Source organism: Rattus rattus, chromosome 17 (assembly GCF_011064425.1).
Source record: "Rattus rattus isolate New Zealand chromosome 17, Rrattus_CSIRO_v1, whole genome shotgun sequence".
NCBI classification, from domain to species: domain Eukaryota; kingdom Metazoa; phylum Chordata; class Mammalia; order Rodentia; family Muridae; genus Rattus; species Rattus rattus.
This window is the reverse complement of record NC_046170.1, coordinates 20,943,785-20,969,213: the sequence shown is the minus strand read 5'-3', so window position 1 is coordinate 20,969,213 and position 25,429 is coordinate 20,943,785. Positions and strand designations below refer to the sequence as shown.

The window sequence follows — 25,429 nt, the reverse complement described above, 5'->3', positions numbered from 1 at the left end:
GAGTAAAAAAAAAAAATCAGTCTCATAGTGTCAGGGTGGAAAGAGAGCATTAGATCGTGGATGTTTTTCTCCTGACTGCCCTGCAGGGCTCTTTTATAAGTGACTACATAGGTGAGCTCTCCCAGGAGGAGTGGTCCTCCTGTTTGAGGTCCTAAGAAGATATTGGGAGTCCCTCACTCCCACTAAACCCATGTTCTCTTTCATTTAAGGATTTTTTCCTCTTCCATCACTCATGAATATGTTACAAAACAAACATGCACATGATATGTCTATGTATATGCATATATTTATATACTAATCATCTCTTATTCTAAATTGTTAACAAATGCATTCATTAAAGAGTGTGGTAGTTAAGGAGAAGAACATATGCACTCCCAAGAGAAGACTGCAGTAACCGTGAAAATCAGTCGAGATCTCACTGTGCACATCTCCGTGGGTGGAGGACCTGCCCAGCATGCATGATGCTCCGGGTTCCAGCCCCAGTATCACGACGGCTGGGTGTGACGGTGCTTGCCTGCAGTCCTGTTACTCCTGAACTGGAGGCAGGAGGACCAGAAGGTCACGGTCATCCTCAGTTACACAGAAGATACACAGAGATACCAGGCTATATGAGACCCTGTCTTGAGAAATAGTGTTAAGTTGAAAATGAAATACAAATTAGATAGTCCTAACTTTGAAACCTGGAATGTTTCAAAACTCAAAAGTTTTGTGTACCAACACAGCACCACATATGGAAAATTCCATGTCTGTCTCCAGGTGAGAAAGGTCACCATCAAAACACAAGTGTACTAAAATTATTGTAGATGACTACCTTCCCATGTAGGATATACAGGACACAGGTGGATTTCCTGTCTAGATTTGGGTTCTGTCCCCAGGGTACCTCCCTCTCTCTGTGTGTACAAAGAAACTCTGAAGTGCACCCCTATTGCAGGCATTCCAGAATACACAGCCTGCAGGGTTACCTGATCCTTTTTATTTTTAGTGGAAAAGCAAACAGGAGTGTCAGTGGTTTTGTTATCGTCAGTGAAGGGTATGCTTATGCATCTGTTCTAGTATCACAGAATGGATGGTTCTCCTGCCCTTAAGCTCCTTGAGTGGCATTAACAGGAGTCCGATACTTTCCCTAGGCCTTATCTTCAAATAATCTCATCTTTCAGATATATTTAGGAAGCTTTTGGAAGAAAAGCTCTTTTGTTCCTGCAGAGCCTAAAAAACCACAAAGCTGGTATTCTAGCAAGCCGTGGTCTTCGTTTGGACCTTCCCAAACAGTTCTTGTTTCTTCTGGTTTCCTTATGTAGACATGGCGATTCCATGAGCTACCTGTGTTCACTTGCCTTTTGTCATGGCCACATTTCATGTGGTCAGAAAGTCTTTGAACTAGGATAACAACATCTTTGGGATAACCGTGGTCTTTCATCTGTCTTGTGTGCCTTTTGGGAACACTGAAAATTGTTTCTCAAGAATGTCAGTCCAGTGTGGGTGTAACTTGGAGGGTGTGCAGAGACTTTACAGTAGCAAACTCATGCTTTGAAGTGAATGTTTAATGTTTCAGATCTTCAAAAGATAATGTTGACCTGAAAATGTAGCTCAGTGGTAGAGTGCTTGCCTAGCATGTGTGAGGGAGGCTCTGGGATAGATCCCCAGCACAGTAAAGAAGGGGAGCAGGGCATGAGTAAGCATGGCATATCAATAAATAAGGTAATCAATAGATGGGTGAATGGGTGGGTGAATGGATGGATGGGCATGTGGATGGGAGGATAGTGGATGGATGGAATGATGGATGGGTGGATGGATGGGCAGGTGGATGGGAGGGCAGGTGGATGATGGATGGAATGATGGATGGATGGATGGAATGATGGATGGATGGACGGATGGATGGATGGATGGGCAAGTAGATGGATGGATGGGCAAGTAGATGGATGGGTGGGCAGGCAGATGGATGGGTGGGTGAGTGTATGGATGGATGGATAAGAGGTTGAGTGGATGGATGGAGTTAGTGAGCACAGCATATCTGGGGCACTTTCCTAGCATGTGCATGGAAGGCCTTGGGATAGATCTCCAGCACTGGTAAGGAAGGAAAATAGAGTGAGCATGGTGTATTAATACCTAAGGCAATGGGTGGATGGACAGATAGACAATAGAGAGAATGTCTTTTCAATGCAAGGGGTGGATAGACAGAAGATGGCTGGATGCTGGCTACATAAATGGACAGATAGAAGAGAATATGGGATCTCATGGGTCAGAGTGGATGGGAGGAAGGCAGTGTTACCCGATGGAAGGAAGCCGTGGAGAAACAGTCACTGGTTGCGAAGAGCTTTGCACCCAGGCTGGGCCTGCCATCTCTAGTATGCAGCATTCAGCATAGAGAGAGCCGTAATGGGGAAGAACTCCTTACAGAGAGACCCTTCTCTCTGCCCAGCCTTTCTGTTCCCTGTGATTCCTCATCCAGAGCTGAGATTGCGTCCATCTTTTTGCAGGAGCAACTGTGGTCTCTCTTTGTTATGCTCTTTTTAAAAGTTTACTTTTATTTATTCACGTATCTATTCGTATGCACAGGTGTGTGTGGCATGTATGAGTGTTTATGTATGTGGGTATGTGTGCACTTGTGGGTATATATGCACGTGCTTGAATGTGTGTGTGGAGCTACATTGGTGAGGGGCAGCAGCCTGCAAGCTTTAGTGCCCCACCTGTCTCTGCCTCCCCAGTGCTGAGATCACAGATGGCTGCTGCCACACTGACTGCATGCAGCTGGATCTGACCTGAGGTCTCCAACAGGCAGGCAGGCATTTGACGGCTGATCTCATGCCCAGCCCACGAGGCCTCTCCCAGTCTGTTCACCTCCATTCCCTTTCCTCCTTGTTTTGCTCTGTCGTTGCAGTCAGAGTGGGAAGTCCTGTGCAGCTGGGGTTGGGGTGAGGCCGTGAGCCCATGAGCTTTCTGTTCTGCACGAAGACAAGCCCCTTGCTGGCCCTCAGCAAGGTGGAGATATTTGTGCCACAGCCCAGCACTCAGCGAAATGTATCACTGTTTAGAGCCATAATCTTTTATGGACTGCTTTATTATTTATTGTAAATCTTCCTTTTTGCAGGCCTGTGCTGTTGACCCCGTAGCCTGTGCTATCTGAGGTCTGGCATTGGCCCCTCTGGATGACAGAACTGCCACTTCTTATCTGAGCGCTTAGATTTGCTTCAGGGGAAAAGGGACCATACACATCAGCAACTATTCCAGAAAGGAAACTCAAAGAGATAAAAGTTTGGAAGATGTCTTTCCTAACTAACAGAACAGACAAGGAACAGGTGACTTGGTCCTGTTGGAAAGTCACGCACTCCTGATGTCGGTGCTGAGCGTTTCTGAACCATTTGATGAGTTAACCAGGTAGCCTGCCAGCATTCAGGGTCAAAGCGAACACACTGATGGCTAGTGACACTGTTAAAGGAAAACTCCTGGTGACACGGCATGCACTGGGTACTACTTACACCCACCTACCTCCCTTCCTGTCAGCACAGCCAATGCTGCGATCTTTTCTTTCTGCTTTTTCTCTTCCCCCCCTTAGGTTTTTTCATTTTTTTTTTACCTGTTTGTTTGTTTTTACCTTCTTAAACTTTTTTTTTTTTTTTTTTTTGGGTTGGGGAGGGTGCAGACTCCTTTGTTGCCCAGGCTGGCATGCTCCATACAACTGCAAAACCTAGGAGGCTCTTTCCAGCGTGGAACAGCTGTGCCCACTTCTAGGAACCTTGGGGTTGTTGTAACAGTGCTGTGGTCTTCACCTGCTTTCCTTTATAAAGCCTTCGTCCATCTGCACGGCCCTCTGCAGGCTTGCAACACTGCCCACCTACATCACCTTTTCCTCTCAGGCCCTCCAGGCTGTCTGCTAGGCGGTGATTGAAACGCAAGTCTTGCCCTGCCGCCCACTTGCTGGAGACACTGCAGTGTGTCTGTTGCTAGGTCAGAGCCATGCTCCTAGCACTAGAGAGCACTCATCTCTCTCCATGTGGCTGTCCCTGTCAGATATGTGTATGGTCACTTGAGCTCGCTCTCTCTCTCTCTCTCTCTCTCTCTCTCTCTCTCTCTCTCTCTCTCTCCCTCCCTCCCTTCCCCCTCTCTGTCTCTGTGTGTGTGTGTGTGTGTGTGTGTGTGTGTGTGTGTGTGTGTGTGTGTGTGTGTGTGTGTGTGTATGTGTTTGATAGGGATGGAGCCTAGAGAGACTCGGGCATGCTAAACCATCTACCACTCCAGCCCAGCCTTGGGATCAGGAACCCATGTCCCCTGTGTGAGCAGCAGTCTTTCTAACTCCGTACATTGCCCTGTGATCCTCAGTAGTCTTTATGCAAGGGCTAGGCATTAACCTCATCCTCACAGTTAACTTAAGACTTCCAAATCAGAAATGGCTTTTCCTTTGTTTGTTATAATGGCTTCTATACAAAGGGAACGTCCCTTTTTGCTACCTTGTGTGGAAAAGTTGATTAATTTATTCTCCTTCAGGCTACACATTAAAAAACAAACCAACCATAGTTCCCATATATTGAGCACTTGTCTGCACTGAAACTATGCAAAACAGTCCCAGACTGACTCTTCTGTTTGGTCCTCCCAGCTCCTCGGTGGTACGTGGATACTGCTGTCCCAACTAGAGACAAGAAGTGGAGGCCCACACAAGTTAAGGACTTTGCAAGGTCACACAACCGCTCAGTAGTGTAGTGAGCGCTCGAGTTCTAGAGTACATGTGCCCATCCACCGTGGCTTGTGACTTGCAGCTTTTGTGGTGATTGGTTTTTATCTGCTGAGTAACCCACAGCTTGGACACTTTTAAAGCCCATTTAGATTGCTCGCTATTCACAATATAGAAACAAAGCAGGCCAGTCAGAGTCGGTCAGTGTGGCCAAACAGTTACGGTAGAACTGTATGACCCAGTGATGTATACGTTCCTTTAAAAACAATTCTCTTCCACTTTTATCTGCATACTGTCTCTTTAATTTGTTTTAATCACTGTAACCGTCATCTAGGACCAAGCTTAGAAGGCTTCACCATGTGTGGGATTCTGGGCCTTCCATGCCCTGGGATCTGTTCTTTGTCCTGCTTCTTCAGGCTACAGTCCTCCTGCCTTCGGGAAGGTCTGGTCAACCCCAGACCCTACTGGGAGGCAGGGGTAGGGCCCAGGGAAAGCATCCCCCTCTACGGGCTTCTGCTGTAGCTTCAGGTTTATCCAGCCTCCAACTTGCCTGAGGTAGGCCCAGCCCAGGGGCTTCATTGCTGCCCACCTCATGCCCCATTTGGAGACCTTGTTATTGCCTGCGGCCTTGTTCCTCTGGTTGATTTTCTGTGATACACAAGTAGGGCTGCCCATTTCCCGGGAAGGACCCGGATGGATGCTGTATAGCCCCTGTGACTGCAGTATTTTGTCTCGCCTTCAGACTTCACTGGGTTAGAACCCCCGTGCTCGCTGTGGCAATGCTGTGGGGGAAGATCCTGGAAGGAGTTCTATAACTGTCGGTGCTGCCAGCCGGGTCACTTGAGGCCCAGTCCTGCCCAGGCTGATACGGCTCTTTTCTGCCAGGCTGCAGCTTGAGCTAAAGCTTCCGAGGGCCCAGCCAGTTGTGGTCTGCAGTGCATGGGCCTAGGCTCCAGTCTCGTGTGCCTCCTGGATGTGCTGTTGGTGTCTGGGAGAGTCAGGTGGCAGGTTATGGAACAGGCAGGTGGTTCCATCTAAAGCAGAGACATTCTTTCTGATTCTGAGCCAGCAGTTATCTTCCTTCAAACCAGAGATCATGTGAACAAGGGAAAGTCCAGCCAGCCACTGAGCTGACCCTGGACGTGAGCTTTGCTGTGTTTCATGTCTGTTTTCGGGGCTGGGGGGAGGCTCAGTGGTTGCGAATGCTTGCTCTTGCAGAGGACAAGTTTGTGTCTCAGCACCCATGTCAGATGGCTCTCGGCCATCTGTGACTTCATCAGCCTCACTCTATCTGACACTGCCTTCTGGTCTCCACACGCACGCGTGCAGGCACACAATAAATCTATCCATAAAGGTAATGTTTTATATGTGGACCCTGAGGATAAAAACTGACCATGTGACACTTGCCTGTGACAACCTGCTCTCTTCCTGTTACAAGCATAGTCTCATGTTTAAGTCTATAGCTTAAACATAATTGAAAAAACCTAAACGCAATGTATATTTTGTGTGTGTGCGTGTGTGCATGTGTGTGTGCATTTGGAGCAGGTGCTCTGGTTGTCTTAAGTAACTTTAATTTACTAACCCTTGCCCTTCCTCCCTTGCCCCAGCCCTTTCTTTTCAGAAGACACATTTAGACAATCACCATTCACCTCCAATTCAAAAGATCTGCTGCCCGGTGAACCCGTGCTGCACGGGAGAGTCTCCGCTCCAGGTAAGGACACCGCTGACTTTGCTTCCTCCATGGTGCTTAAGAAGAGCTTTTCTGAAATGTGTGTTTTCAGATGCTGGTGGCTTAGACCCGGCAGCCACTCCTATGAGGTGGGTTTTAGAACCAAGGGAGAGATGCCGTTGAAACTGCCACAAAAGTGCATTAAAATAAAATGCAGACTGTGGTAACGCCTTTGTCTTCGTTTTAAGATCTGTTCATCCCTTCCTTGCAGACATTTTGTCCGTGGAGTGAATTTCTTTTTCTTTAACATAGAGAATAAGGACAGGGAAATGGCTCAATCAGTAAATTTCTAGATACACCATCATGAGGACCCGGGTCTCATGCCAGCTCACACACATCCCGAGCCCCATGCTCACCTATAGTCACAGGGCTGCAGAGACCCCTGTAGAGGACCCCGGGATGTGCGGAGCAGACAACCTACTCAGGTACAGCTCAGCTTCATGAAGACCCTGTGTCAAAACCTAAGGTGCAGAGCGGTTGAAGAAGACACTCAGTGTTTAGTTCTGGCCTACACGCACGCACGCACGCATGCACGCACGCACACAGAAGGTATAACCTGAAAATAATGTGTCTGATGTGCTGTCAGTATTTCAGGAAGGCAGTGAGAGATGGGGGAGGCTGGGTAAGGATTAGCCGCAGCTGGTGGCTTCCACAAGCATTGCTGTGTCCAGGAAGGGACTTAGTGCAGCCAGCACACCTCGCCTCCCGGATTCCATCTCCCTTCTTAGACAGAGCACTTACTGCATCCAACCACGCCTCGCAATCTCAACCACCAGCATGAGTCCCCACCTGTCCATTACTTCTCTTTTTTAGAGTCAAAGAGAAAGTATGTTCCTTTATCATGGCACGCCTGCCCCTCAGGATGTATGTGTGTGTAAGCGCATGTGTGATATGTGTGTGTTCACAATTGTTATGGGGCATCTCCCATCCCACCACCACCCTTCTCTCTGGATGTTGACAGACACTCAGCAGCACTCCATGATACCCGTTCTCATGCATTTGAGCCTGAGAGCAGAACGGAAGACTGAGGCTGTGTGTGTGTGTGTGTGTGTGTGTGTGTGTGTGTGTGTGTGTGTGTTTTAATCGGGGTTATTGGCCCTGTAACTCTTTCCAGGGTCTAGTCTAAGTGCTGTCCACACCCCAGTAGCTCTGTTTCACAGAACATTGAGAGCTGAGTAACTCGCAATGCTCAAAGAGTTTGGTGGCTTCTTCTAAGTGCTGCTGTGAGCGTCACAGTGTGTGCTGTGTAGAGTGGAAAGGCTAGCCTTTACCCTAGAAGTGTTAGGCAGAGCCATCTCTTGTCTCCACACAGCCAACCAGAGGCTAGCATTTTCTTTGGCTCTGTGTGAGGGGCATTTCTGTCCAGCCCCTGGAGGAAATACGGTCATGATGTAATGGTTGGTTCTCGGGACTGAGGAAATCCTGCCTAGATTTCTGTCTTTCTTCTCAGGCAGGGCCTCTTGGCTTGCTTGCTTCCTACCATGTCATTTGAAGAGCTATTATCCTGGTCCCCAAAATTATTGCCCTGCTGTTAAGTTGATGGATTGTGACTTTCTAATGTCAAAATAACTGCCTGGGAATTGCCTGCCAGAGTGCTGTGGCCCATACTGCCCGTATCCCATGATGCACACAGAGGCCCCGTCTGCTGGCATCACATCTGACTGAGCTGTGTTTAAGAAAAGGTCCTATCGGAGGGGCTGGGAGGAGCCAGGCCAGTGGGTATTTAAGTGTGCACTGCGCAGGCGCTTTCTGTGGAGATAGCCTTGTATTCCATGTTAGATAAACTCACACTTTAAAGCCAGCTCTCATTGAGGGGCGATGGAGTGGACATCACTGGGATTTTAAACCTGCAAACTGACCCTCGTACTGAGCAGTCGGCCTGGTGTTGAACAGAGAGCCCTCTACAGGCAGCTAGGGACCAAAGGATCCTCATGTGTTCCCATTACCTAAGTCAATGAAGAAGGTGGACTTGGTCTTTTGGTGTGGAAGGTGTTCTGGAAATAGAAGTAAAATGAGAAGATTTAAAACGCCATGGTCCTTATCTGAAGACAGCACTGTCAAGAGAGCCCAGTGACCCCCTAACTGGAGAAGACCAAACTTTGCAGTACAGAGACTCCAAGGGGAAACTCTCTTGCTTCACGTCTGGACTGTGCAAATGCCCACTATAACCTTGTGCCCTCTCCCTGCTCCCTTCCTACGGCTCCAAAGAGCAGAAGCCTCACGAATCTCTTTGCTGTGACCAAACACCTGACAGGACGCAGCGTATAGGAAGGCTTAGCTCGGGGTTCAGATAGGATAGCTGTTGCAGAGCAGAAGGCCAGCAGCTAGGAGGTGCTTGGTCTGAAACATCAGCTTTCTCTTCCCCTTCTCAGTTCAGCTCTGAGAGGCTGCACCTACATTCAAGGTGGGCATCACCTCCTCAGCTGATGCTCTGTGGAAAAGCCTGACAGACACACCCACAGGCTACCTTACTAATGCCCACATGTCCTCAGGCGTCCCAGCATATGTGGAGGTCAGAAGGCGGACTGCGAGATTCAGTTCTCTCTTCCAACATTCGGGTCGCAGGGGTCAAAGCAGGTCAGCAGGCTTGGCTGCAGGTTGCTTTCCCACGACTGTCTCGTTCCTCTGAAGAGGGTCTTAGTCCAGTCAGGTTGAAAATAGGAGATGGCAGCCAGAGCCACCCACCAGTGTTTTTGAATGGACTATTTTAAATTATTGTTTTAATATTTATTTCATGTACATTGGTGTTTTGCCTGCATGTATATCTGTGTGACGGTATTGGATCCCTTGGAACTAGAGTTATAGACAGTTATGAAGTACCATGAGGGTGTTGGGAATTGAACTAGGGTCCTCTGGAAGAGCAGCCAATACTCTTAACTACTGAGACATCTCTCCAGCCCCTTGAGTGAACTATTTTTAAGTTGTCTCCCATTAGGTTTAGTGAGAACCTAATTTATATGACAAGGAGGGAGTTCATGTGTTTTATTACTGAAGTATTAGGTAATTGAGTCCTGCTCCAGTGCTTCTGTTGGACCTACTTTAAACAGTGGTGTGCACCACCTCACCATCTGGAAAGCAGAAAAGGTGTGAGTCTCAAAATACATCTGGACCCAGGGGTACTGCATAGATAGTCCCACTCCACACCTGGGCCCACTAAATCCAGTGCTAGGAACAAAGAGATTGACATTTCAGTTGGGGATCTTAACAGATCTAGCGTGAGTTGTGGATGCCTCTAGAAAACCCTGTCCGGGATTTGAGCAGTAGAATCACTGGGGAAGGTGGGATTTCACAAAGTAGCTTCACAGGGAGGGCTCATGCAGTCCCAGGACAGCATCACTAATGAGTGCTTGGATAGAGACAGAAGAGGCCAGGCCAGAAAGTTGACCGATCTGGGAAAGTGCTCAGTTTTGCAATCGAAAGGATAGTACAGAGATTGCAGGTAGCCGTGCAGAAACAGGGAGCCAGGAAGGAGATGGCTGGTGGAGAGGCAGGGGTGAGGAGGGCTGATGGGGAGGCAGGGGTGAGTGAGGAGGGCTGATGGGGACCAGGGGTGGGGATGACTTTCTTTTTTATCTTTGTTGTATGGATAGGTACAAAGTAACTTGTCAGAGTATCACTTAAAGCTTCAAGGTTCTTAGAAATCTCCTTCTAGGTCATTTGAATGTCCCCATTAAAATATTATTTCAACTCTTTATTTCCTTAGCAAACTTATTTCCACAGGAAATGCAAGATTATGCCAGCCCTTTGGGTTTTCTTAGTCCCAGTTGGTGAATGGACTCACTGTGGCCAGTGGCATCTACCCTCTCCCTAGCACCTGCAGCATACACAGCGATGTTTCAACCGTCAACTTTGATAGATCACTGTAAACTGCTGTCTTGGATCTGAAACGCCCTCAATGGCCTGTGTGTGCAGAAGGCTTGGTTCTCGGCTTCATGGTATTGGGAGGAGGTAGGACTTAACAGCTAGGGCCCAGTGTGAGGTCAGTGGACAGCTGTGCCAGGGGAACCTGAGGCCAGTTCCGTGTGTGTGCATTTGGGGCCTGAGTGGGGCAGCAGAGCAGGGTGAGGTTGGAGGGAAATATGGACTGTGAAGACTGGCACAGTTAGCGAGGCGTCAGCAGATGGTATCCACAGCTCACAGCTGCCACCATCTCAGACACAGAAGAAGCACAGAGCCTCCCAATGCCTTGGCCGTGGCTGTTGCCAGTATTTCTAAAGCGGCTTTCCTGAGAACCAGACCCGACATTCTCACTTGCTGTGAACATTTTCAACTGAGGTAACATCGACATCCTTAATGATCATGAGATAAAAGTCATTGTCACTCTCTGTCAGTGGCATGGGGACATGGGACCCCTAAAGCTGTGTGTGGATTTACACTGGGTGGTAGGGCTTCTGCTGTGTTTGTATAGAGGAGTAAAGGAGCTTTCCTGTGAAACATGAGACGGAAATCTCAGGTGTGTGTGTCAGTGTACTTGTCTAATATCTAATGGCCTAGGTTGTGCAAGATATACATTAACTGAAGAAAGCCTGAAGCAGGGCGTTTTCAGGGAGGACCATCATGGTGGAACCTGTGTCTGTTTGTTTTCTCAGCATCTTGCAGTGAGCAGGGCCCATTAAGGAAAAGTCTCAATACTGCCTGGAAACAATGTGGTCTTCAATTTTGAGTTATTATGATTTTGAAATCGCAGCAGGGTTTGCTCTGTATCGAGCCAAAAACCAGAAACACAACCAGAGTGGGTGTGAAGGAAAATGTGGGTCTCTGTGGGATTGATTCGTAGTGTTTGGAGTCTCTCGTGCTTCTGTTTGTTATTTCAGATGGAGCCAGGAATTAGATGATGTAAAACATTTGTAAATTCCTCCCCCATTCTCTCTCACCGTAAAAACACCACTTTGTTGTTATTTGTACTAAATCTGTAGGGAAAGAATAAAGAACATTAGCGCCCTTCCAAAAGGATGCTTTCTGAGTCAGCTGTGGGGTAACGCCGTTTTCTTCCTATCTTGGTGTGACAGGCAGAACTGGATGTTCAGTGAAAAGGTTGTTTTAGACATCATCTGCTGGCTTTGGGGAAATGGCTGTCACTGATGTGCTCACACATGAGCCCGGACTTGAGTTCTGATCTTCCACACCCACATGAAAGCCGGCGTGGTGGTACGGGTCTGTAACCCCCATCCTGGTATGTGGAGCAGATCCCCAGAGCTCACTGAGTGGCCGTTCTAGCCAATCAGTGAGCTCTAGGCTCAGGGAAGACCGGCTCCATCATAGTTGCCATAGCCACCTCAAAACAAAGTACCGTGGGGAGCAAGAGAAGAAAATACAGGATGCCAGGTTCTCCACATGCACATGTATGTACACATATTCCTATATACCTGCATACATGTGCACACACACAGGGCACACACATGCTACACCACACAGACAGAAACAGCAACATAGACAAATAAAAAGAGGGAGGAAGAGATGAGAGGAAGAGAGGAGAGTCATTGATGTCCCATCCAATTCCGGGTCCGTCTCTGCTTGCTGCCTGCCTGCCCATCTAAGGGAAGTGGGACAGAAGGCTGTGCTTACACTGCTGTGCTCTGGCTCCTCCAGGGCCCTGGAAGCACCGTGTGCTGGAGACTAGTTTCCAGTTGAGGCACTCTTGGGAGGCAGTATGAACTTCAGGATACCACAAGGAGGGCGTTAGGTCACTATAGGTAGCCTTTGGGAGGGGTTGGAACCCTGCCCCAGTCTTCCCTGTCCCCCTACTCCTATGAGGAGAGCAGCTGTATCTCACCGTGAGGCTTTCTCTATCTCACCATAGGATCAAATGACAGCATCACCGAAACTCGAACAAAATAAATCTCTCTATAACACGTTTCGCTTAGATATTTTGTCATAGTCTCAGGAAGCTGTGAACACTTTGTAAACTCTAAAATATATTGTGTGACAGTACCACCTACAAGTCACCCTTGCCCAACATGCTGCTGGTTAGATCTAAAGGATCCCTTTGAGATGGTTGAGTGAGAAGACACATTTTAAGTTATATGGCACTTCATGTATAGCAAAGACTCTCCTTCAGTCTTCCCAAATGCGGTATATTCTTTTTAGGTTCCACCAAGTCATAGACAATGGTAGAGCACAGAACACAGAATAATAGAACCCCCCTTTTTTTTTTTTTAAGATACACAACTTTTTGATGAAACAGATTCTTTCTGTACAGAGAAAGAAACAAACGGATATCAAGGATCTCCTCTGCCAGGTGTGGGACATGTATCCTCTTACCTAACTGGGAGCAGCTCACCCAGATGTGGGGATATCCCGCTGTGCAGCTCACCCAGATGAGATGTGGGGATATCCTGCTGTGCGGGGCGTTGCAGAGGCCGCACTAGTTCATTCCTGTGATGGAGTTGCTGAGTCAGCGCAAGAATTCAAAGCCAAATGTGTAGCCATGCGGGAGCCTGGAAACAGAAAAGCTTGCCTCCCTGATACTGGCCCCCACCCCAGTGTCAGCATCATATGTGTTAAAGGATGCTCTGCTCCCAGCAGAACTAAATGTAGGGCTTTATTAGGATACTTTAAGGAACATACATGAGCTCTCGGTGTTGTCGGTAGAATTCTAGTTTTATCCTATTCCCTCTCTGTCTTCCCTCTTTGCTTTAAGTGCCTAGTAATGTCGTATCATTTGAAGTGTGTCTTCCACTTGGGACTTAAGCAATTACTTTGTTACCGCTTCCACTATTGCTGCTACCGTCACTGCTGGCTCCACTACTACTACTACTGTCTGATGCCAGGGACTGGGCCTGGAGCCTCCCTCTGCACGCTAGGCAAGCCCTCCACTGGAACTCCAGCTTCCACAAACTCGAATGCCTCTCCTGTTTGTGGAAGTGGTTTTCTGAAGTTGTGCCCTATGTTTCTGATTAAAGCATGTACACAGAACTATGACAGTCTGCTCAGCAGGGCAGAAGGAAATGCTTTTGGCCGGGGTTCAGGAAAACTAGGATTATCCTTAGTCCAGTTTCCAGTTGGAAGGAGTTAGATGGTCTCCAGGACCCTTCTAGGTCTTGTTCAGCCCAGAGTGCTGCTGAAGTCAAGGGCACTGTGACACTAGCTGACCCCGGTTTCTCTCTGTTCAGTGGAGCCGATCCAGGGGAAATCAAGTCTACTTGTGGTGCAGGCGTGGGTGGGGGCTTTCTCCCCTCACAGATTGCTGGGAAGGTAGAAGTTAGAACCTTTATTCCTGAAAGTCACAAAGGTGGGTTGTGGTGGTGACTAGGAGGAGCAGAGATCTTTTAGGAAGCTGCGATGTCCCGTTTCTCATCAGGCTGCTTGCGTGCACGTAGAGTTCTGTGAGAATTCATGGGGTTTAAGACATCATGTGTACATCTGTCAGCCACTTGGCTTACTCAGATGTCGGTGCTGTGTGCACATGGAAAGGCCATCAGTGGAAGTACACATTCACCTCAGACTTGACAGTGAGGAGGGACAGTGACAATAGACTTCAGCCTTACCACCTGTCCCTGGTTGGTTCTTGTCCACTTGACACAAGCTACAGTCAGCTGGGAAGAAGAGCCTAAACTGAGAAAACGCCTCCATCAGACTGGCTTGTAGGCAGGTCTGTGGGGTTTCTCTTGATTGTGGTTGATAGCAGACTACCCAGCTCACTGTGGGCAGTGCCCTCCCTGGACACAATGTCCAGAGTGGTATAAGAAGGTAAGTCGAGCTACATGGACCAAAAACAAGAAGCAGGCTCCTCCATGACTCCTGCTTCAGTTCCTGCCCTGATGCCCCTGATGATGCCCTACAGGCTGTAAAGCAAAATGAACCCTTTCCTTCCCAGTTGCTTTTGGTCATGGTCTTAATCACTGCAGTACAAAAGTAACTAAGACACAACCTGCCAGTTTCCAGGCCATTCCTGTTTGAAGAGGAGCTGAAGGGAGCTCATGTAGGTCAACACATTCCCTGTCTGCTGTACTGCACATCTGGAAACTCCCACACCACAGGAAGCATTCCTTTGGGTGCTTTCAAGATAAGCTAAGGCTGGTGAGGCTGTTTCTCAGAGGGAGAAAGTTTTATAGCCATGGATTGTCGTAACCTAATGTTTCTGAGGGCAAAAGCTGTGTGCTCATGGCTAGCCCAGCTGTCCCTTGCCAGGGTCTGGGTTAGCGTAGATGTATTCAGAAGAGAACTGTTGGCTCCATTCAGTGCTGTGCACAGAGAAGGGTCTTTCATTAGTCCCTGTTAAGTTGGTGTCTGACTTAGCCCTTCTCAGACACTTAAGTAATTACCGAGTTATATCACTGGTCTCTGTAAGAGAAAAATTGTGTATCCATGCACTAGAGTACAGGGCTTTGGGAGGAGGGGGCAGTAAATGCTCTCAAACAAAATTCACATGCAGTTTAAGTACCTTGCCTGAGGTATGTTCAAAGCCACAGCAGATGAAACTTTGGCCAACCCCATGGTACTTGCACTGGTAAGACTGGGCGTGGCTTGAGTAATCTGATGCCACAGTTAGTCCAGTTAGCTGCCTGTGACTCTCAAGTGTGTACCTGGTAGAAGATGACAATATCCAGAAGCCCTTAACAACCCAGTGTGAGGACTTGACCTTTCAGGCACAGATGACCCTCTGAGGGCTGTGGCCTGACACAGTGTTTCCTCTGAGCAGTTCGAATGCATATGTACGTGCTCAGATGCAGTATTTGGAACACTATGGCTTCAGCTAAGTTTCTGCTTTTGCAAAGACTTCAGATTGCTTGAGAATGAATAGAGCTATAAAAGCCAAATTCTTAAATCTGTCTAGTAGATAATGGATAGGATTTGTTTGAAAATTGCAACGTAGTGACCCTGCCTGGGTTTGGGACTGCCTAATTCAATCTACAAGGCCTTTTTTATATATACACTATGTCCTTCCAACTCCTTTGCTCTCAAAAATACATAGTCTGATGTCACACAATTTCTTCTCTGTATTTATTCCTTTTCAGGGCAGCAGCTGCCCTCCAGTACCCAGGGCTGAAAATAAAGAAGGGGGACAGTCTCCTCACAAACTAGATCATCTCTTTTCAGTCAAACAAACCCATTCTGTTTTCCATTTGTAGGACGAATGACCGCCTCACTGTTGGAAAGGCAACCCCCACCACAGCCTGGCCCTTCTCTAGATAGAGCCATCAATGGGTCTTCCCCCCTCCACACACTGATTCTCTCTCTCATTTCCTGCTTCACTTATCAAGCTAGTTAAAATTTCTGTTCTCAGTTATCCAGAAAAGAAAGGTGTTAACCCTGCGTGCAGAGGGTGGCCCTCCTTTGCTTTTAACTTTGGGTCCACACAACATCCCTAGGTAATTAGTAGGGACATCCCTGATAAAGGTCCCTGGGGCTCTTTAAATGAATGAGGTGCTAAATAAGCACACGATTTCTCCCACCCTGTACTTTCTCCAGACCTCATTTCTAGAGAAGTGGAGGAGGAAAAGGGAAGGGGCCCTTCCTCTCCCACATCTCCGGTCTTAGCAGCAACATTGTCACTACTCACTCAAATGCACCCTGGGTTTAGAAACCCTTAGTTTGGCTTTCCCTCAGAAGCAGATTTTGGACAAATACTGGAGTATATTTATTTTCATATTTTAGAAGAAAAACCAGGAAACTCTGTTAGGAGTATAAGGATGCAGAGTCAATAACACCAGCTTTACAAGACAACTTGCCGATGTGGACCCGAGAGATTAATGTCCTTGTTCTTATGGTTGGGATCTGGGGTGCCTCCCCAAGAGTCTGTGTGTTAAAGGCTTGGTCCCTGCCCTCTGGTGCTATTAGGAGGCAGGACTAGTGGAAGGAGGTTAGATCATGGGGGACATGAGCTAGTAGAGGTTACTGCTTCCAGGAAATCACATCCCGTGTCTGTCTCTTCACTTCTAGCCACCTTTAGCTGAGTGGCTCCCTCTGGTGTATGCACTCACTGTGGTGAGCTGCCTTTGTACAGATTCAATGGCCACGTCCCCCTGGACAGAACTTCTGAGGTCAGAACAAACTTTTCCTTGTAAGTTGACTGCCTCAGCTATTTTGTCACAGAGACAGAAAGTTGGCTAGGAAACTAGGAAGCCAGGCGGACACATGCACATCAGAGTCTTCTACCGGACATATGTGAGCTGGGGGTCTTCTCAGGGCCTTATCAGTTGGAAGTGTTCTCAGAACATTATTTCCCCACTCCCTGGGCTAACACATCAGTAGGCTAAGCAAGTGTCAGTAGACTCAGAAAGGCCCTGGGAACCATGTGGAGGGGCTGGGTGTGGAAAGTCAGCTGGAAAGGCTGAGGAGACACGAAGGAATTGCAAACATCTAAAAGCACAATGGAAGCTTCTTTAGCAGCTCCTTGTTAGACATAAAGTAGACTAGAGTAGACATTGTCTCACCAGATACTAGTGCCCATTGTAGCCGCTCAAGAGCTCTCTGGGGAGAGGACAGTGCTGGGGAAATAGTGTCATTGGCGGTGTGGCAACTCAAAAACTCAGGAGCCGGAGGCAGCGGGAAGGTTTCTCAAGTTCAGGGCAGCATAGGAAGACCCTGTCCCTTAAACCAGGGAGTCTGGGAGAGTCTGGGTTCTGCTTCCAGCACCACTACACCCCCTAAAAAGAAAGAAAAGAAAAAACTAATTATTACTGTACAGCAGCAGTAGTATCAAATATTTAAGAGGAAGTTCTCAATAAACCTCTCCTTACTTGGTACAGATCCACTTTGCTTTTTGGCTTTTGTTTCTTTGTTTTTCACAGGTTAAAATAGATCCCTTTACAGATAGGTATGTGAGAAAGCCCTCTGTCGCTGTAGTTGATCCCCATCTAAGGGTGGTGACGAGATCATGGGAGTGTAGGGTTCCCTGGCTTCTGTGTGCATTTTCTCACCAGAGGTGCAGAGCCAGTTCCAGCGGTGAGGCTGGAGGGCACCTCTGGGGCAGGCAGGGAGCCGGAAGTGCAAGACCTCAGCACAGAAGCCTGGGGTTTGCAGTAGTGCAGCTAGGTGTGGTGGTCAGCAGCTCAAGAAGCTGAGGCAGCTTCATTGCTTAAACCTGAGAATTCTAGTCTAGCCTGGGCAACATATGAGAATTTGTCTAAAAACAATTTGAAACCCTAATACAGATTTTGATATGCCCCAAGTTTATTATTTTTTGTGATTATAATTTTCCGGTCATAAAATTATGTTATCAAGTCACAATATTAAAAAGTTTAGAATTATTTCAAATAAATAATTCAAGTTCTCATCTTTAAGCTTACAGGTTTTTTTTTTTAACTTTTTTATTCCGTGAGATTTTTAATGTAAAACACTTTATTGAAGAACAGCTCTTGTGTGAACAGCAGCCAATCATAGAAGAACCTCTCAGAAACACTTACAGAGAAGTGTGTGAGACAGATTTGAATTCAGGGTGAATTTCTATAAAACTTGGACAACCCATGAAATGGTAATTTCTTTTTTTTTCTTTTAAGTTATTAAAAAACCGTTTGTGACATTTTCTTCTTGCTTTGGAAATATTTCCCATGGCACATCTAACATTTTCCCCACTTGTCTGTTCCTCCTGAAGAGAGTGAGTCTCCTGAAGCTGCCAGGTCCTGTCTCCCGGGCTTATGGTCTCTCTTCCCTTCTCTGTCCCCTCCAGGGAAGGTGCTACTGAAGTCAGATATGTTCACATGGACTGGGCCACTTCTGCACGGCTGTGTGCGTCTGCATGCTGACTTACCTAGCTTTTTACCTTCCCTTTCCCTGTCTGGACCCACTGTGGAACTTAGGGGAGGCGAGGTTTGAATGAGATACACTGGTTGGAAATGAGAGGTAAAGGTGACTTCTACGTGGCAGATGCGGTACTCCGTGTAAGCTCGTGAACTTAAGGGCCAGCATTCTACTCTGTGATGTCAAGCTACAGATAGGCTGAGCAAGTCACTTGGATATGTGAGACTGGAAGGTGGGCAGGATGAAGGGCAGAAACAACCTGGGTGTCCGAAGGCTGGGGACTGGGCACCAAAGCAGAGAGCTAAAGAAAAACGCCAAGCCATTTCAAGAGAATGAGCAGCTAAGGGAATTTATTTCAAAACATGTATTGTTAGATTTCAAAGAAAATAAGAACTGGCCGCAGGCAGCATGTTCCACGCGGCTTTGGTTGTTATTGATATTGTTTTTGTTTTTTAAGAGACAATACCCCGTGTGCGTCCATCTGTTTGTATGTGCGTAGGTGATGTCTCCACAGACAGGGAAACTGATCAGAGACCACAAAGATGAAGCTCTTGAGTGAGAAGTGTTCTTGTTTAGTGTGTGTTCACTCTTCCTCTTCTTGGGAGATTTGTTTGTTTGATAATTGGCTTTTACATATGTGATAGTGAATAACCCAAGATTAAATGAATTACTAACATTTAATAAAACAATAATTCTGGGCAGGTTTTTCCACAGCGAGCTCCTCAGCTGTTACTAGAGGTCAGAGTCAAATGAGTTTGTTTTCTGTCAGTCAGGAACATACAGCAGGGCTGGGGAGATGGCGCATCGGGTCGAGTGCTTGCTGCTCTCACACAGGACTTGAGTTTGGATCCCCAGGACCCACTTAGAAGCTTAATGTGGTGTCCCTATTATCCCAGCATGAGAGGAGCGCTGCCCTGGACAGGCTGTCTAGCCAAGCAAGGCGTCTAGGTTCAGTGACAGATCCTGTCTCAAAAAATAGGCAAAGGACAATGTAGAGTTGGACACACGTGCAGTGCGACTGTGCAAACGTGCAGCACACTCCAGGGTCACCTGACGTCGTCTTCTGTGAAAACTCGCACACACATAAAGACACCAAGCAGGGTGAATTGGAAATGCTGGCTTTGCCTCAGTGGAGTTGAAATGCAAGAACCTTTCACATTTCTGGCTTACATTTTTATGATAAATATATATTAGTCTCATGGCCAGAAAAATCTCAGTACAGTGTTTTCTTCTTGGGCAAAGGGATATTTGTCTTAAATGTTGTCATACTGGGTGCACGCCACCAAACCTGGAAGTCTCTGTCAAAAGATTATGCCTGACCCCAGGAGAAAAATAGTTCCAAGATAACACAATTTAGTTAGCTGTTTAGAGCTAGACAGGATGAAAATATTATTTTATTTTGTTTGTTTTTTAATAGTGCGTAGGGGATATTATGATCACAGAATACATCCATCTGCTGTTAAAATACTTTGGACTAAGAAGTATTTTAGTCCGAGTTCTGTGTTGGTTGGTCTCACTGCCCTCTCCAGAGCTCCTCCGTCTCTGGGTACTTACCTTTTCCATGCTTGCCCTCGGGGCTTTCCAGTCAGAGTGACTCATCCAGCTTCAGAGAGGTCCCCCTTAGCACCCAGGACTGCCTCACCCAGAGCAGCCAGGGCTTCAGTAGCTAACAGACATGCAGTTCAGGACTGGTGACTGGCACCTCATGCCCGTTATCAGGGCAACTGTCGCATTAGAGAAAGAGAAGGAGCCAGGAAACGGTGTAAGGAGAGAGCAGCAGCAGTCTGCGGAGGGCAAGTCTGAAGAAAAAGATAAATCCAGTTCTTGGCTGCAAGTCTTTGCTGGAGTACAGCAGAGGGAACAGTTGGCACTGTGGTTTAAGTGACCATTTTGAAGTAAGGTGACTTTAAGAAGCAAGATGACTCACACCAGTCATTAGTTTTGCATATACTATGTGGGCAGTTGCCAAGAGAAAAGTGAAGAAGTGTACTTTAAAAAGTAAAGAAATATAACTCTTACGAATGCTTTTAATGTGTAGGAATATTCAGTATGTGATGGTTATTTTTGACACTATTTTTGGTCAAATTGGTTTTCATTTCTTTGAAAAATGTTAATTTTTAAAGTACGACAGTCCATCTTCCAACTGTTACTTTCTATCACTGGAGAATGTGGTATTTTAAAAATACCACTCCTGTGTGCGTTAACTCGCCTTTGGTTCCATCCCTTCATAGTAATTACATTTTTTTTTTTTAAGAAAAGCCATTGGGCCTGAGGTACACCAGAATGTCTGTTGCAGTTGGTCTCTGAGTGGTGATAGCAGCTGCTGTGGCTTCTGTGGCCCCTCACCCCACTCCACTTGCCCTTGACATTCTATGATTATAAAACATGTTTATAAAGAAAAGTAAATATATTACTGGGAATAAGAGGTTGAAGAAGAAAGATAAGATTCGTGTTGCCCTGAATTCTAGGCTGTGAGAGTAACAGTGATTTTGGCCGCAGACAGGGCGGGTCTCTCCTAGAGGCCTCTAAATGCCTTGTGTAGCAATGAGCAAGTTTTGGTAAAGCTTTTTAGACATCATCTCATCCCGTAAGTTATTTAAAAAGAGCTGTGAAGTACTCATGAACTACAACTCTGACAAAAATCACATGGACCAGATTGGAGATTTACCAAGCTCACCCAAGGAAAGATGCCAATTCGAGGGTGGGTACTTATTTTTAACCTTACAAGTTTAACCTTCCAAGATGGATTAATTAAATTTACTTCAGGGTACCAGCTATTATAAAAGAACCTCATACCATCTTCACTAACTTGCTTGTCAAAAATAGTATGTTCAGTGCGTCCGTCTGTGGTGTTCTTACACTGCCCCGTTGGTCTCCTAAGTACCATTGACTCAGGTTTAATTAAAGGCGGGCTGCAGATGGAGAGTGTTTTCAGTAGTCACAGAAAGAAGTGCTGTGAGCGTTCAGATCTCTCTGCATCTGTTTAATTTCCTATCCAAGAAGTCACTTAGAAAAAAGATCTCAGTGGCTGCAGACCGGGCCCATAGACTGCACCTCAGACTGTTTCCATTCCATCAGGGACAGGAGATAATGAGATGCTATAAAATGAATTCAATACAAAAGGATCTGAGCGTCATTGAAGATTTAACGAGCACTGTGAGAAGCTCTTGAGATGTGTGTACACTGGGACGAGAAGAAAGTTCATTCACTCCTTCTACATATACACCACAACACACATGCAGGACCTGGGGCAGACCCCCGCAGGTCTCATGCTTGCTGTTCCAGTCTCTGTGAGCCTGTGTGAGCCCTGCTTAATGGATTCAATAGGCCATGTTCTCCTAGTGCCCTCCACCCCCTCTGAATTCTGCAGCCTTTCCTTCCTTTCTTCCCAAGCTCTGAGGGGAGGGCCCCAATGGAGACCTCCAGTGTAGGCTCTGCATACTGTCTGGCTGTGTGTGTCTGTACTTGCTCCCATCTGCTGCCACAGGAAGCCTCTCTGATGATGACTGGACTAGGCTTGCGTCTGTGAGTATAGAGAGTATCATTAGGAATTACCTCATTGGTTTTTGGATATTGTCTTTTCTTTTGCCCATTGTGTTTGGTTCTACCCTGGGTCTCTGGACTACCCAGTCTCTGGTTCCTGCTGGCCATCCAGTCAGTGCTAGGCCTGGGCTCCCTCTCTTGGTGTGGGCCTCAGGTTAAACCAGATGTTGTTTGACCACTTCCACTAGTTCTGCTCCACCACCGCCCCAGCACATCTTGCAGGCAGGACAGATTGTAGGTCAGAGGTTTTGTGAATGGGTTGGTGTCCATGTTTCTCTTTCAGTGGTCTGCACAGTACCTTCTTGCACTAAAGAGACTAGAATGTAGGGGTAAAGGGTCCATGTAGGCACAAGCTTGCCTCTCTACAGGGGCCTCAGCCTAACCCTAATTAGCCCCCACCCCCAGAGACCCACCTCCAAATATCAACACGTGAATTGGAGAGACCTATCCAAATCCTGGCAGATGTCTTCAAAGCAAAAGAAGGAAGAGGGAAGGGGTAGGTATTCCTTAAGCAGGTGTCATTCCAGCAGCCAGGTGAAGCTCGGATCTGCTTTGTGGGAGAGTGTTACAGTAAAAAAGTCTGTCAGACATTGGGAGGTGAGACTGGAGGGAGGAATGGGAGACAGCTTTTTGCCCAGGTGTGCAGAGAGATAGCCTTCTGCCCAGGTGTGCAGAGAGACAGCCTTCTGCCCAGGTGTGCAGAGAGACAGCCTTCTGCCCAGGTGTGCAGAGAGACAGCCTTCTGCCCAGGTGTGCAGAGAGACAGACAGCCTTCTGCCCAGGTGTGCAGAGAGACAGCCTTCTGCCCAGAGAGACAGCCTTCTGCCCAGGTGTGCAGAGACTCAGCCTTCTGCCCAGGTGTGCAGAGAGACGGCTTTCTCTGCAGATGTGCAGAGCCAGTTGGAACGTTTCAGCAATAGACTGGCTTGATCTCACTTTTCTTTTTTTTTTTCTGACTTTGTTTAATCTTTAAAGCCTAAATAAAGTTCCCTAAAAGAATACAGGCCTGCCTGTACAGAGGCAGTGGAGGTGGGCTGAGCCATTTTCCAGTAATAGATGGAATCCTTTTCTTAGTTACAGTTTCTATTGAAATGCCATGACCACAAATGAAGTTGAGGAGGAAAGGGTTTCTTCAGCTTACACTTCGACATTGCTGTTCATCACCAAGGGAAGTCAGGCCAGGAACCTGGAGGCAGGAGCTGATGCAGAAGCTGTGGAGGGTGCTGCTCACTCCCCTGCTCCCTGCTTCCTTATAGAACCCAGGACCATCAGCCCAGGAGTGGCCCCACCCACAGTGGGCGAGGTCTCCCCCTTGATCACTAATTGTGGATCTCATGGAGGCATTTCCTCAACTGAGGCGCCTTCCTCTCCGATGGCTGTAGCTTGTGTCAAGTTGACACACAATCAACCAGCACTTTAGTAATCAGCTAATTACAGATAAAGAATACTGCCCAATATTTATGTTATTCAACTTTATTACTAAATTATAAAGGGGTTTTCCATTTTATTAAGGCTGGTTGAAGTTTGAATGTTTCCCCCTTTAATCTGTTTAAGAAAGGCGTGCATAGATCATTCCGTTAACATTAAAGGGCTCGGAAAATTATAACACTTAGATTTCAGGAGAAGACAAAGCCATTGTTTAGAATTGCTTTTAGAAAAGTCAATGCCTTCATCAGAAAGGAACTTGGCTTCACAGAATTCATTGGATTATCTCTACAGAGGTCTGACTTGGCCAATAAAATGTGAATCTCTGTTAACTAGTGCTTTACGAACATGCCTGGAGGCATTTGTGTGTATGTGTTTATCCAGAACTGCCACAGAAGGGGTGATCTACCATACCCAAACCCCTAATGGTGTCATTTCCTAGATGTTACACCAAATTATAACGGGCAAGACAACATCTGGGTATTTGCAGTGGAGTTTCCCTAGTGTCTGTGGTCTACCTGTGGCAGGCAGACTGTCAGAGGCCCTCGTTGGGCTGCGTGAGTGTGCGTCATCTATAGTGAGGGGCTCAGCTGTGCCTGGTTCATGAGAGAAGTGCTTAGTGACAAGTTGTTTTGTTTGTGAAGCTTAGAAAACTACCAAGAACCAAACACTAGCACCCTGGCCTGTGAGAACGTTTACTATGAGTACTGTAGTAAACTATACCATGAAGCCCTTGCTGTGAAGGGCTCGGTTCAGGATGCTTCCCAGCTAACTGTGCTCTTCCCTACCTTCCTTCATGATCCTCAGATTTCAGTCTCCCTTTAAATCTTGCATCTGGGGACATAGGAGGCTTTTTGCTTGCCTAGCACACAAGAGGCCATGCATTGAAGCCCCACCAGTGCATAAGCAGATGTGGTGGTGCATACCTGTTTCCCCAGCTCTAGGAGGAGGAAGCAGGGGACCAGAAAGTCAGAGTCATCATCAGTGATATTTGGAGTTAAGGCCAACCTGAGTCGCACGAGAGCCTGTGTCAAAACTACATTAAAATGTTGTGATGTTTATAGTAGCTGAGAAGTGAGTTCTTCATGGGCTTTTCAAGACTTGCTTAATGCATTATTTCATTAAGTGGTTTAAATGTGCTTCAGCCAACAGGGCAGAGCAGGTAACTGGCTACACTAGACCCATCTCTGATCCATTCTTCAGCCCGGCACTCAAAGGCAATTTGCCGGGACGCATGGGAGAGCAAGAGTAAGTTTCCGTGATGCAACAGCCAGTTCCCTCCATGCTGACTTGCTATGGGGCTGGTGTCTCAACCCTTGGGTAGTGTGTGAATTAGTTTCCTCCCAGGGTGATGCAAAATTCACAGTTCCCAGACGGTGAAGAGAGGAAAAACAGGTCCATTTTCACTATCCATGTGCACTACTTCCTCTAACACACTGGTCAGAATCTCTAAGAAAGCTTTGCTAGTTTAGATAGAATTTGCTGGGCCAGCAAGATGACTCAGTGGGTAAAGGTGCCTGTGATGTGTGCCTGGCAATTTGAGTCTGATCCTTGGAACCTGTGTCAAGGGACCTATGTAAAGTTGGATGAAGAGAACCAAGTTCACAACTTTTCTTCCACCTGCCACATGGAAATACACACACACACACACACACACACACACCACTGTCATCACCATAAAAAAATAGATGTATCACATAAAATTTCCTATTTTTTTAAGTCTAAAAAAAAAAGAAAGGAAGAAAGAAAGAGAGATAAAGAGGAAGAGAGAGAGAAAGAAATAGAGTTCTTAACTAAAATGAGCAGATTTCTAGCAGGGAAGGTGGCCGGTCTTCCGAGTTACACAAACATGAAGAGAAATGAAGGTGGAGGAAGAAGGCATTCACTCTGACAACCCGATTGTTTTTGTGTGGCTAAGCGGCAACCTCGATGTTGGTACGTGCCACACACTGAATACATTTAAGTCATTTTGTTTGATTTGGAATCAAGACAAGATTGCCAACAGACTTTTGGAAATCCTCACCGGCTCAAGTCAGATGACATCACTGCTCGCTCTTTTCAGTTCTTGGATTCCTGGGCCTCAGCCACACTGATCCTGGAGTCTTTTCAAGCAGAAAAACTCCTATTTGCTTAGAATGGAGGCAGAGAAGGTATTGCCTGGTTGGAGCAAGTGACTGATGTTCCTCAAACAGTGACGAGCTCTGCGACTCTCAGGATGAAACCATAGCACTCTGAATTCCTCTGGACAGCACTGCTCCATGATTTGTGTCGGTTTACATGGCCGATGATGGGTTCCACGGGACACAGCGTCACTGAGCTCTCTTATTTCCTCCTTATCTGTGAGCCCCAGTACATTTGCTTCCTGATGTGCCAGTGGGTCAGCT

The 25,429-nt window shown here is 46.9% G+C and overlaps 1 protein-coding gene across 1 annotated transcript in view; it reads left to right on the top strand.

The window, feature by feature from the left end:
• The window catches only part of Znf827 (zinc finger protein 827), a 159,604-nt gene that overhangs the window by 105,594 nt on the left and 28,581 nt on the right, over nucleotides 1–25,429 (top strand). The window contains exon 8 of the mRNA XM_032888093.1: nucleotides 6,274–6,377. Coding sequence (XP_032743984.1) covers nucleotides 6,274–6,377 — 104 coding nt within the window. The remainder of the gene's footprint in view (nucleotides 1–6,273; nucleotides 6,378–25,429) is intronic.